The 11,556-nt window shown below is 56.6% G+C and overlaps 1 protein-coding gene across 1 annotated transcript; it reads left to right on the plus strand.

Annotated features, from left to right (window-relative positions):
* Positions 1 to 4,400: 4,400 nt before the first annotated feature.
* On the plus strand, positions 4,401 to 9,381 carry RHO (rhodopsin; the record flags this gene model as incomplete). The annotated part of the gene is made up of 5 exons (XM_079933895.1): positions 4,401 to 4,776; positions 6,481 to 6,649; positions 7,909 to 8,074; positions 8,181 to 8,420; positions 9,271 to 9,381. The coding sequence occupies exons 1-5, from the start codon at positions 4,416 to 4,418 to the stop codon at positions 9,379 to 9,381; spliced, it is 1,047 nt and encodes a 348-aa protein (XP_079790021.1). The 5' UTR covers positions 4,401 to 4,415.
* Between the last annotated feature and the right edge of the window lie 2,175 nt (positions 9,382 to 11,556).

Genomic DNA, 11,556 nt, shown 5'->3' on the forward strand with positions numbered 1-11,556 from the left:
GCTCAGGCCAAATGTTGCAGTGGGAGGGAAGGAAGAAGGAGGAAGGAAGTGGGGTGGGAGGAGAGGAGGCCGGAAGGAGAGGAGAGTCGGCCTCTCCTTCCCTCTCCCCCCTTGACATTCTCAGCTCAGTCTAAGGCATCACTCAGCTGTGGTGACGCAGCCTGTGGGGTTAAGCCAGTGAGGGGAGGCAGCGGGGGGGGGGTGCTGCTGACCAAGCAGCACCTCCACGCAGAGGCTTACGAGCTATTTGCGCGCTGTCCCCTAAGCCCTAATCCTGCATGGCCAAGTAGGAGCCCTACCCCTGGCGTGCCAGAGGGGCTGGCCCGGGGAAGCAGAGACGACCAACCCCGGCGGCCCCGGCGCCACCCCTCACGGCTCCTCGCAGCTTGTTCTCAGCCTGGCCAAGAGGGGCAGCGGCTCAGAAGGTTGCCCACACCCGGACTTGGCCCTCGTGTGCTCTGAGCCGCTCTCTAAACCTCCTGACACAGGGGACAAAAGAGCTCAGGCTGGAGGGCTAGCCGCCTGGCCTCCATTCCGGTTCTGCCGAGGAACATCATTTCCCCCAGTGGTCAGAGGGGACTGAGGCCTCCTCACGGGGCTGGGAGCAGATGTTCCTTCACTGGGCAAATCTTTACTGAGCACCTACTCTGGGCTGCGAGCTCAGGTGTAGCCAAGAACAGGCCGAGCCAGCCCTGCCTTCTAGAGAGAGATGGGCCGTCAATCAGGAGACACATAAGACCGTTGCTAACAGTGATGACTACCGAATAGGAAATGAATGTGTGATGGGTGGGTGCCCAGACGTTTAGAGCTGGCGGGGGCGCTCCATGGCTGTGGATTGAACGAGGTTCAGAAGAGGATAACGCTTTCAGCAATGCTCACTGATCACCTACAGGAAACTGAGGCACAGGGAAGTGGGGAGGGCTGGGCTACACCTGGCGCTGTGGCCGCAGAGCCTCAGTCCAGCGAGGGAGGACCATGAGACCTGTATCGTCAGGCCTGAAGGTCTGTGAGTGCTTTCCCTGGTGGGGAAAGCGGGTCAGGTTTACCATGCAGGTGGGCGGGGATCCCCAGAGTTTTCTAGCCCCAGCAAACTGAGAGGGGAAGCGGGTCTTCCGGGGCTCTCTTGGCGACCGAGAGCCACAGGCTTGAGCCCAGTGCCGCCTCCACCACTGCTGCCCAGGCTTGACCGACTCAGTCAGGCCTTTTCCAGCACCCCAGCGCAGCCCTCTTTTGTCATTGGCAGCGTGGTGTGAGTTATGAAGGGAAGCTCTTCCTGAGAGCCGTCTTTGGGGCAGGAGGGAGATGTGGCCAGGCAGGTTTGTCACATGACCTGGGTGACTCCCTGCCAACTAGGGGCCTTGGTCTCCCCACCTGCAAAATGCGGCAAGGAGGGGGTCAGAGTAGGTGTCTTTTAATGACCTTCCTGCTCGCTCCATGAGCCTGTTCCTCTGAACAAAAAGAGCTTTTTTTTTTTTTTTTTTAGTTTTTTATCATGCGTTACAGAACAGAGCTCCATCACATCAGGGATGGCCTTTAACCCCCCATCTCCTCACCCTGTGAGTGTGGGATTATTAGACTGTCCTACAGAGGGTGAACCTGAGTCTTAGAGAAGGGAAGCACTTCCTGATGTAACCTAGATCCATCGCCTCAGTCCACAAATATTTCTTGAGCACCTATTATGTGCCGGACCTCAGGGAATACTTCAGTGAACCAAACAGAAATCCCAGCTCATTCAGTTTCAGGGAAAATGATTTCCATGCTCCTGCTGTGTGTGGAGCTGGGCTCTGGGGCCCTGTGGTGAGCAGGACAGGCCCCAGCCTACCCCGAGGGACTCAAACGTTACAGCCTAGGAGATGGACAAAAGACACATGAACAGAATAGGAATTAAAAGCTTCCAGATTGTCATAAGCACTAGGAGGTAACAAGCAAGGTCCTGAGGTCGAGGGTCGAGGGATCAGCCCGGCCTGGGCAGGGCTGTGTGGGCTGGTGTTGACCCAGGGTGTCCACTGTCTCTCCTTCTGTCTGGCTACCAAGGGCCGCGTCAGAAACTCTTCCCCTTGACCTCATTAACAACAGGCCTAATCACTGGGCCAAGCGCCTTGCACTTTGAGGGACCACGCCCCACCCACCCGCCACGCCTGCCCCTGGCTCATTCACCAGCACACATTTCATCAGGCTTCTGTGCACGAGTCCTGACCCTGCCCGGGGCCTCAGGGGTCTGGAGCCCCAGGTGGGCTGGAGGGAAGGGGGCACATTTCTAAGCAGACAGGTGTAGGAAACCCAGGTGGGAAGAGAAACTAGCATGAGGGAACTTAAGTGATGGAAGTCTTGAAGACTGGTACACTTCCCTGGCCGGCCTGTATTCCCAGACTCAGGACCTTTGCACGTGCTGTTCTCTCTCGCTGAGCGTCTCTACCCCCACAGAACTCCTTCCACCCTTGAGTTCTCAGAGAGGCCTTCCTGGGCTGCTCTAGACAACCATGCTCTGGGAGTAAGTTGCCATCTGAACTTACCCTGTTGTTACTGGTTTCATTATTTGTTTGTGGGGCCCTCCTTGCTCTCCTGTGTCCAAGAAAAACACTTCCTGCAGATAGGGCCTTGGTCCTTCTTGTCCACTCTGTCCCCCAGAACTGAGCACCTTGTGTGGATCACAGTAGGTGCTGGATAAAAATTTGTGGCTGGGGGCTTCCCTGGTGGCGCAGTGGTTGAGAGTCTGCCTGCCGATGCAGGGGACACGGGTTCGTGCCCCAGTCCAGAAAGATCCCACATGCCGTGGAGCAGCTGAGCCTGTGAGCCATGGACGCTGAGCCTGCGCGTCCGGAGGCTGTGCTTCGCAGCGGGAGAGGCCACAACAGTGAGAGGCCCGCATACCACAAAAAAAAAAAAAAAAAAAATTTGTGGCTGGCCCGTGGTCAATGAGCACCTGAAGGCCAGGCTCCCAGTTCACTCCTGGGGGATGTCCTCACCATCCTGCTATACATGGGGGCCCTCATTTTCCCCCAGAGCTCATCCCGCTGTCCTGGGACCCACCCTCATGGCATTGCCTGTCACCTGGCATCCAAGGCCCATGGTCCCAACCCAGCCTGACCAGACATCCCGGGTCGCATCCTGTGTGCTGCAGTGTCCACCCAGTCCTGTTTCCGGGGTCCACCTCCCCTTCATGCGGGGGTGCCCAGGACCACGCCTGCCTCGCTCATTGCAGGGATCTGGTGCCTGACACGCGTTTGGCACAGCTCACCTCCTGCAGTCAAGGGCCTTCCTTCCGGAGCCCCGAGGGCCTCTGTCCCCTCCCTGCTTCGGTCAACCCCCCCGCCCCCGCTTGGTACCCTCCTCCATCCTCGCTCCCTTCAATCCATCTTTGAGGGCTTTTGAGCCACCTTTCTGTTGCCGAGATCTGCCCAAGGCACTGCCCCCTGCCCCTGGATAAAGCCCCTGGCACTAAGCCCCACCAGAGCTGGCCACATCCCACGTGGGCCTCAGGCCTCTGCCCAGCCTTTGTCTTCAGTCTACGCTGTCTTCCCCACTTGGCAACCTGGCACAGTGTCCCCCCTCCCTCAAAATGTTATCTCCCTGGACATCTCCACAGGTAGGCACGCTTCCTCCCTGGGCCAGGAGCTGTTCTTCCCACACGGGAGTCTTCCTCAGCCTGTAAGCTCCTCCTTCCTCAAGCTTCGGCTCCCCAGTGGCCTGCACATAAATGATTGTGGAACGAGTGAGCGAGTGAATTCCAATTCAATGTAACAAATGCTTTTTGAGCTCCTGGGTGATGCCGGGCTTGTGTCTGCCATGGGGAGTGCCCTGCCCTTGCGAAGCTCACAACCTGGCAGATGGGCTACTCTCAGTATGCGGTTACTGCATGAGCCAGGAGGTGACTTAGGTGGGGAAGGAATGGGTGAGGGGCTGAGTGAGGGGATGAGAGAATAACCGGCACCTCTGCCCTCTGGGAGCTCATGGTCCATTTGGGAGGAAGACGAAGTTTGCTTGCACTAAGCCAGAGGGAAGTGGGGGTATGGAGTCAGAGGTCCCAATGTCAGGCCAAGGCCATCAGCTGAGATGACAGAGATTCCTCGGGGACAGGAGAGTTGGGGGCGGGCCTCCTGCCCTTTCCCAGGGTCCCCAGCACCTCCCTTCCCGGACAGAAGCCTTCTACCTGGAGTCACCTTGGCCCCTCTTGGAAGCCAATTAGGCCCCCAGTTGCAGCAGTGAGGATTAATATGATTAATAACGCCCCCAATCTCGCAGGTGCTGATTCAGCCAGGAGCTTAGGGAGGGGAGGTCACTTTATAAGGGCCTGGGGGGGGGGGGCGGGTTTCAGAGCCTGGAGTCATCCAGCCGGAGCCCTGCGTGGCTGAGCTCAGGCCTCAGCAGCATCCTCCGGTTGGAGCTGCCGCAGGGCAGCCACAAGGGCCGCAGCCATGAACGGGACGGAGGGCCTGAACTTCTACGTGCCTTTCTCTAACAAGACAGGCGTGGTGCGCAGCCCCTTCGAGTACCCGCAGTACTACCTGGCTGAGCCGTGGCAGTTCTCCGTGCTGGCCGCCTACATGTTCCTGCTGATCGTGCTCGGCTTCCCCATCAACTTCCTCACGCTCTACGTCACGGTCCAGCACAAGAAGCTGCGCACGCCTCTCAACTACATCCTGCTCAACCTGGCCGTGGCCAACCTCTTCATGGTCTTCGGTGGCTTCACCACCACCCTCTACACCTCTCTGCACGCGTACTTCGTCTTCGGGCCCACGGGATGCAATCTGGAGGGCTTCTTTGCCACCCTGGGCGGTATGAGCTGGGGTGCGGGTGACGGGGGCTACAGGAGCCGGGAGCTTGCGGCGTGAGGGGGCCAGTGTCTGGGGACAGCCTATGCCTTGGGGATGGTGGCTGAGAGGCCATTATCCAAAGCCCTCACTTAATCAACAAACACTTTAGTGATGATGAGCTAGGCTGCCGTTTGTCGAGGGTGGGCACTGAACACTGTTGATCTCACTTGGAGTGGGGTCATTGTCTTGCTTTCCAGCAAGGAAACAGATGAGAGAAGTCAAGGGCCTTGCTGGGGTCACATCAAGTGTCTGGCGGGGCTCAGTTTCAAGCCCATGTCTCTGAGGCCCTTCAGGACATATTCTGCTTCCCTCGCAGCAGCTGTGCTGGGTCAGACCCACGCCGGGCACTGGGGATAGAGCTGGACAAGACAGATCCCTGTGTTCAGGGCTCCCAGCCTGGGGCGGGAGGAGGGCTCTGAGTCCTCCAGTCACTGACTGCCTGTACTGGGCGATGGGCTCGGTCCTTCTCCAACATCTAGCTGACTCCCTCCCAGCCCACCTCCAGCCTCTCTGCCATGCTTGAATGCTTTCTGCGTTGATGAGTCCATTTACAGGGAGACGTTAGACCTGTGAGGTGATCTGTGTAGCTCTGAACCATAGTTTAAAATACTTTCTTTAACTGAAAAACTGATTCTCTGCAGAGAATAGATCCCATTTAGCAGATGAGAAAACTGCAGTGTGCAGAGGGGAAGAGTGACTCAGGGATATGGCAGGGCAGTGACCAGGACCTAGGTCTCCTGGCTCAGATCGAGGAACGTTCTCTGGGGACACATGGCCTCTCAGGCAAGCAGGAGACACGAGAGGTCATTATTACAAAGCCAGGGTGACAGGGAGAGCCTAGAACCAGCCACAAGGACGCTCTGCCTCCTGTCTTCTCTCTCCCACCTGTGTCCAGGCTGCTGCCTCCGCCCCATTCCTGGGACTCTGGCCATCACTGGGTGTTTGTCACCTTCAGTGACCACAGTCACACAGTCTCAGGCCAGAAGGGTGCCACACACAGGCGGACTCGTCTCTGCTACAACTATGGTCCTGGAATACTCACTAGTGTTCCCTTTCACTCAGAAATGTCCTAGTTTGGTTGATAATTCCTATGGCCACCCTCCCTCCTGAGTTTCTGGGGTGATATGCAGGGCAGATGTCTGAATCACATCATTATTTCCTCCTCCTTTCTCTGAGCAAAACATTATGCAGTTCCTTGGCTCCTAGGAGAGGGTCCCACATAACTCATGTTGTTACATTTCCCTGGAGGGGAGAGGCCGCTGCCCAGGAGGGAGGGAAGGCTTCCCAACTCCAGGCTTCTGCTGCCTCTGCAATATCTTTTGACAGGAACTCTGCCTGTTGCCCCATGAAGGACACATTTTTCTATAAAAACTTCCTACAGGGCTCCCGGTCCAGCCATGACCCCGTGACCCGATTTCTGTGTCCCTCAAGAACCCAGAGCCCTTGAGCTGAACTAACCTTCCTGGGAGTTACTCTGCGCGGCATATAGGCCCCTCTGCCCCGCACCCGCTCTTCAATGTCCAGGCCCTCCGCAACCTAAGGCCTTGCTCCAGGCCCGCCCCCAGGTGCTTTCCTGACTGCCCTCACCCCATCCCTCAGGGGAGCTCCCCCTCCTTAGACAGGTCCAGCCACGTGGTGTGTTGACTGACAGCTGGCTACCTTGCAGGTGAAATTGCCCTGTGGTCCTTGGTGGTCCTGGCCATCGAGAGGTACGTGGTGGTGTGTAAGCCCATGAGCAACTTCCGCTTCGGGGAGAACCATGCCATCATGGGCCTCGCCCTCACCTGGATCATGGCAATGGCCTGTGCCGCGCCCCCCCTCGTCGGCTGGTCCAGGTAACATCACCGAGTGGAAGGGAAGGAAGGGTCTCCAGGGCTCTTTGTAGGGTCCTCCAGCCAGGGGGGCTGTCTGGTTCCAGGTCCCGAGCTGGCAGCTGTCATGGGGTTGAGGTTTAGGGCAGGGAAGAGAGGGTCAGCCCCTGACACTGCTATGGGGCTGGTCCCCATGTCAAGGGGACTCCAAGACGCCCCAACCCTTCACCTTGGCTGTGCCCCTAATCCGCAACTAAGCCAGGGCCAGATTCCAATCCTCTTTGGTCCAGCGCCCTGTTGAGCAGTTCCTCTGACCTTAGGCCTCAGCACCTGGGGAGGCAGAGCCTTCCTCGTGCAGGTGTGACATTGTAGCCTCTGGGAAGCAGTCCTGTCCAGACTCTAGGCTGTTATCTCCAAATGGGCTGAGATGAGCTGGGGTTGCGGTGGACAGTGGTTCCGGACATTGGACTAGTGACTCTGTAGGCGGCCTCGTGTCCCTCTGCTTCCGGGAAACTCCCATCTCTCTCCACTTTCCTCCTCTCTCAGTCTTCCTGGGGCCAGTGTTCTTTGCCCCGTGCTGAATTTGAGCAATTCAGCAAGGGACAAACAACTCTGGTCCCCTTCCCTGTCTTCTCCAGTCTGGCCCGGTTACATCCTGGTAGGCACAGCTAACAGACACTGGGTTTTCCGAGGTTGGTCCAGTGTCACCATCGTCTGAAATCACCCAAACATCTTAACCAGATGCCCCGGGGCCTCTTGTTTCCAGAAAGTGCAAAGATCCCTTAGTTACCCTGTGTACCCCTCTTTGGCCTAGAAAGACCTGGGCGCCTCAAATACAGAGCTTGGCAGGGCTTTTCCCTTCTCCCCACCAACCTGTGCCCTGTGTGGCCCAAAGCCTGGCCTCCGGCTGCTGGGGAGTGGCAGGCTGGGAGGGGCGGGGCAGAGCGGCGCGGTGGTGGGCACAGGGTTGGGGGCGTGCCTCTGGAATGAGAGACTTGGAGAGACTGTGGTCCCGGGATAACACGGCGCTGAACGAACAGTGAAACAACACTGTTTCCACAGGTACATTTGAATCGCTTACCTCAGTCAATGTGATCCTCAGTCACACAACCAAGGAGAGGTTTATTATCCCCATTTTACAGAGAGGGAAAGTGAGGCCCAGAGTGAGACCAGCCCTACAGTAGGCGGTGGCAGGGGACTCTGGTCAGCTGGGCCTGTTCCCAAGTCCCTCACATGTGGGTCTCCCTTTGCCCCTCCCGCCCCATCTCCCCACCGGTCCTCAGGTACATCCCAGAGGGAATGCAGTGCTCGTGCGGGATTGACTACTACACGCTCTCGCCAGAGGTCAACAATGAGTCCTTCGTCATCTACATGTTCGTGGTCCACTTCACCATCCCCCTGGTCATCATATTCTTCTGCTACGGGCAGCTGGTCTTCACAGTCAAGGAGGTATGGTCCTATGCTGGGCGCTGGGGACACGCACATTGACTGGGCTGAGCCCAGCCCCCGTCCCAGAGGAGCCTCAGTCTGAACACCAGGCCCTGTTTCCCCGCAGGCAGCTGCCCAACAGCAGGAGTCAGCCACCACGCAGAAGGCCGAGAAGGAGGTCACTCGCATGGTCATCATCATGGTCGTTGCTTTCCTGATCTGCTGGGTGCCCTATGCCAGCGTGGCGTTCTACATTTTCACCCACCAGGGCTCCGACTTTGGCCCCATCTTCATGACCATCCCGTCATTCTTTGCCAAGAGTTCCTCCATCTACAACCCCGTCATCTACATCATGATGAACAAGCAGGTGCCTGCTGGTGAGGCGGGAGGGTCCAGGTCCCCCAAGGCCACAAGAGGACGAGCCACATTCTTGACTGGGCCCTCGGTCTTTCCACCTGCAAAATGGTCAGGGAGTTGGTCTTCCCCGGGGTGTCAGAGTCATCTGGGAGAAATTCAGACTCCTGGGCCAACCCCCAGACCTTCTGATTAGAGGCTCAGGGTGGGCCCAGGAACCTGCATTTCTAGCAAGCCCTCCAGGTGGCTCTGATGCTGGCTCAAGAATGAGAAGCACCCATCCAGATGGTTTCGGAGGCCTGCTTTAAAGGTCAAACGGTCAAAGTCCCAAGCCTGGGAATAGGTGACAGTTTCCGCACAGCTGGACAGGGAGCTAAAAAGTCTTGTTCCAAGGAATGAAAGGATAAAGCGGTCCTTTAACACAGACCAGTGGTTCCTCTGCGGATCCCTTGATCCAGTGGGGAAAACATGGAGTCAGACATATTGGGTTCAAATCCCAGCTCTGCTAGTTTCTAGCTGTGTGACCTTGGGCAAGTCACTTCCCTTCTTTGGGCATCAGTTTCTTCATCCATAGGAAGGGTGAACTCCTAAACTCTTGGGTTAAATGAGATAATTTACAGATAGCCCTTGGCACACAGAAGGCATCATGGATTACCAGTGACAAAGCCCCCTGAGGTTTGGTCCTGGCATTTCCGGGTGGGGTCGTGAAGGCTTAGTAAGTTCCTACAGGGAGCCATTTGAGAGGGGAGTGGAGGCTGGGAAGGCCAGAAGCGGGACGGGGGTGGAGGCAAATCTCACCGACCATGCCGGTTGCCACCCACATTTTGGGGGACCCTGACACTGACTCATGCCCTTTCTTCCAGTTCCGGAACTGCATGCTCACCACCCTGTGCTGTGGCAGGAACCCACTGGGTGACGATGAGGCCTCCACCACTGCCTCCAAGACAGAGACCAGCCAGGTGGCGCCTGCCTAAGGACTCTGTGGACAACTGTAGGAGTCTCCCAGCCCCCGCCCCCCACCCCAGCCACCCCATCAGGAGCCGTGCCTGTCGGAACCAGGTCACACAGGCTCCCTGAGTTTAAACAAACAAACAAAAAGAGAATTAATGAGAGAAAAATGAGGCTCCTCACTTGGCAGGGACGGCCCAGTCTGGAGTCCTGATTTCCCAGGGGCCGGTGGGATCTGTACCCCCCTTTCCCCCCAAACTCATCTCTCAGGCACACGAGAACTCTTGCTCTGGAAAAGTGTCCCAGCTTAGGGATAAGTGTGTAGCACAGAGTGGGGCACATAGTAGGTGCTTAATAAATGCTAGATGGTTGAAGGAAGGAATGAATGGAGACATGAATGGAGAGATGAATGGGCAGGGAGAGCATATCTATCCTCTCAAAACCATGTTAGCAGCAGCAGCTCACCCTTGTCTGATGCCCTTGAGCAGTTGTTTTCCTCCTTGGGCCTCACTTTCTTGCCCCATAAAGTGGAAATTCCAAATCCCCCACACAGCTGCTGTGAAGATCAAATGAGATTGTGTGTGTGCGTGTGCGTGTGTGTATGTGTGTGTGAGCACTTTGTAAATGGTAAGGAGCTGTACAGGCTGTAGTTAACATTATAAATAATATCAATGTATATAATTAATTCATTGCTATGATCATCTCCTCTTGATAGTGACCATTTTGAGATTGGGCAAGGCCCTGAGCAACCAGCCTCAGCAGGTTTATAAAAATGAGCCAGACGTCAAGGCCAGACCAGGGCTGGGTGTCGGGCCACGGGAGGGACAGTCAAGGAAGTGCAGAACGCAGTCATCAGGACTGAAAAAACATGGGGGGTTCAGAGTGTGGGACCGAGGCCTGGGGAATCTCACCTCCAGCATGGAGCCCCAGGACTAGGGCCACCCCTTTTCTGTGTGGCCCATGGAGAGACAGGCCTTTCTCTCAGCTTCCGGAAACCACTTGTTCTCCTCCCCAGCACTCAGGCTGCAGCGTCTCTGGGCCAGTATGGAGCTTCTAGAAGCCATGCTTACCTGCCCACATTTAATGGGGAGCTGGGTCCCCAATGTCACCCTTGTCTCACAGAGCTTAGAAACAAAGAATGGGAAATCTGGCTGGGCCCACCTTCCCTGGGGATGTCCACAGGTCTCAGATTTCGGCTCCCTTGCTGGCCGAGCCTTCCGCAGCTCCAGTCCATTCTGCACTGCGGAGAGTCCTTGCTGTGAAACTGGCTGGGACGCTGGGGCATCGAAACTGAGCTGCTTCAGCAACTGCCCCTGCTCCTCCACGTAACCAAAGCTGGAAGCTCTACCTCTCCCCAGCTCTGCCTGGAGACGAAGGCAAATTGGGGTATTAAAAGCTCAGCTCCTATACCTGGTGTTGATGGTGGTGGTTTGTGTCACTCTCAAGCTCTTTATCTGCAGGATGGATTGGAACAGGGCGGCGTCCACCTGACCCTTGACCCTGGGTTGCCTGGTTTGGGCAACGTCAGAGCCCCCTGGGAGTACGAGGTGGGGGGAGCAGGCCTGGGAATGAGAAAAGCCCCCAACTTTGGAGTCACAGAGATCCAGGTGACCCGTGAAGCCGCAAGCAAGTTTTGTCACCTCTCTGAGCCTCCTTATGTGCAAAAAGGAATCTCAAAGCTGACCTTGATGGGATCTGCTGAGCTTTCAGTATGCAGCCAACCTGCTTCCTGGACACAGCAGACAGTGGGAGACTTTTGGCATTACCGGAGCCTTGGCTCAGAGCTGGCCCTACCAGGGACCTCATCTCCAAGGGGAATGGGATGGAGATGTAGCTCCCAAATTACCCTCATCCTCCAAGGTAGGAAAGGGCGGCAGGAGCCTGAGAAGGAAGATCTCCAGTGCCATGGAGGGACTGGAGCGGGTAATGCCCCTCTTAACTCTGTCTCCCTAGGTGATGTCGGTCAGGATTACTTTGGCTGCAAGTGACAGGAAATCCCACTCAATAGCACTGAAGCAAAAGGGAAAAATTATTGGCTCCCAGAAATGAAACTCTCAGGGCATCAGGCACAGCTGGATGCAGTGCTCGGATGATGTTAATCTGGCTTGTACGTCTCCGCTCTGGCTGCACTTTCCTCTGTGCTGGCTTCATGCAAGGCTGACTGTTCTCAAGAGGTGGCATAAAGGCCACCAGCAGTTCCA

Source organism: Stenella coeruleoalba (assembly GCF_951394435.1).
Source record: "Stenella coeruleoalba genome assembly, chromosome: 10".
NCBI classification, from domain to species: Eukaryota; Metazoa; Chordata; class Mammalia; order Artiodactyla; family Delphinidae; genus Stenella; species Stenella coeruleoalba.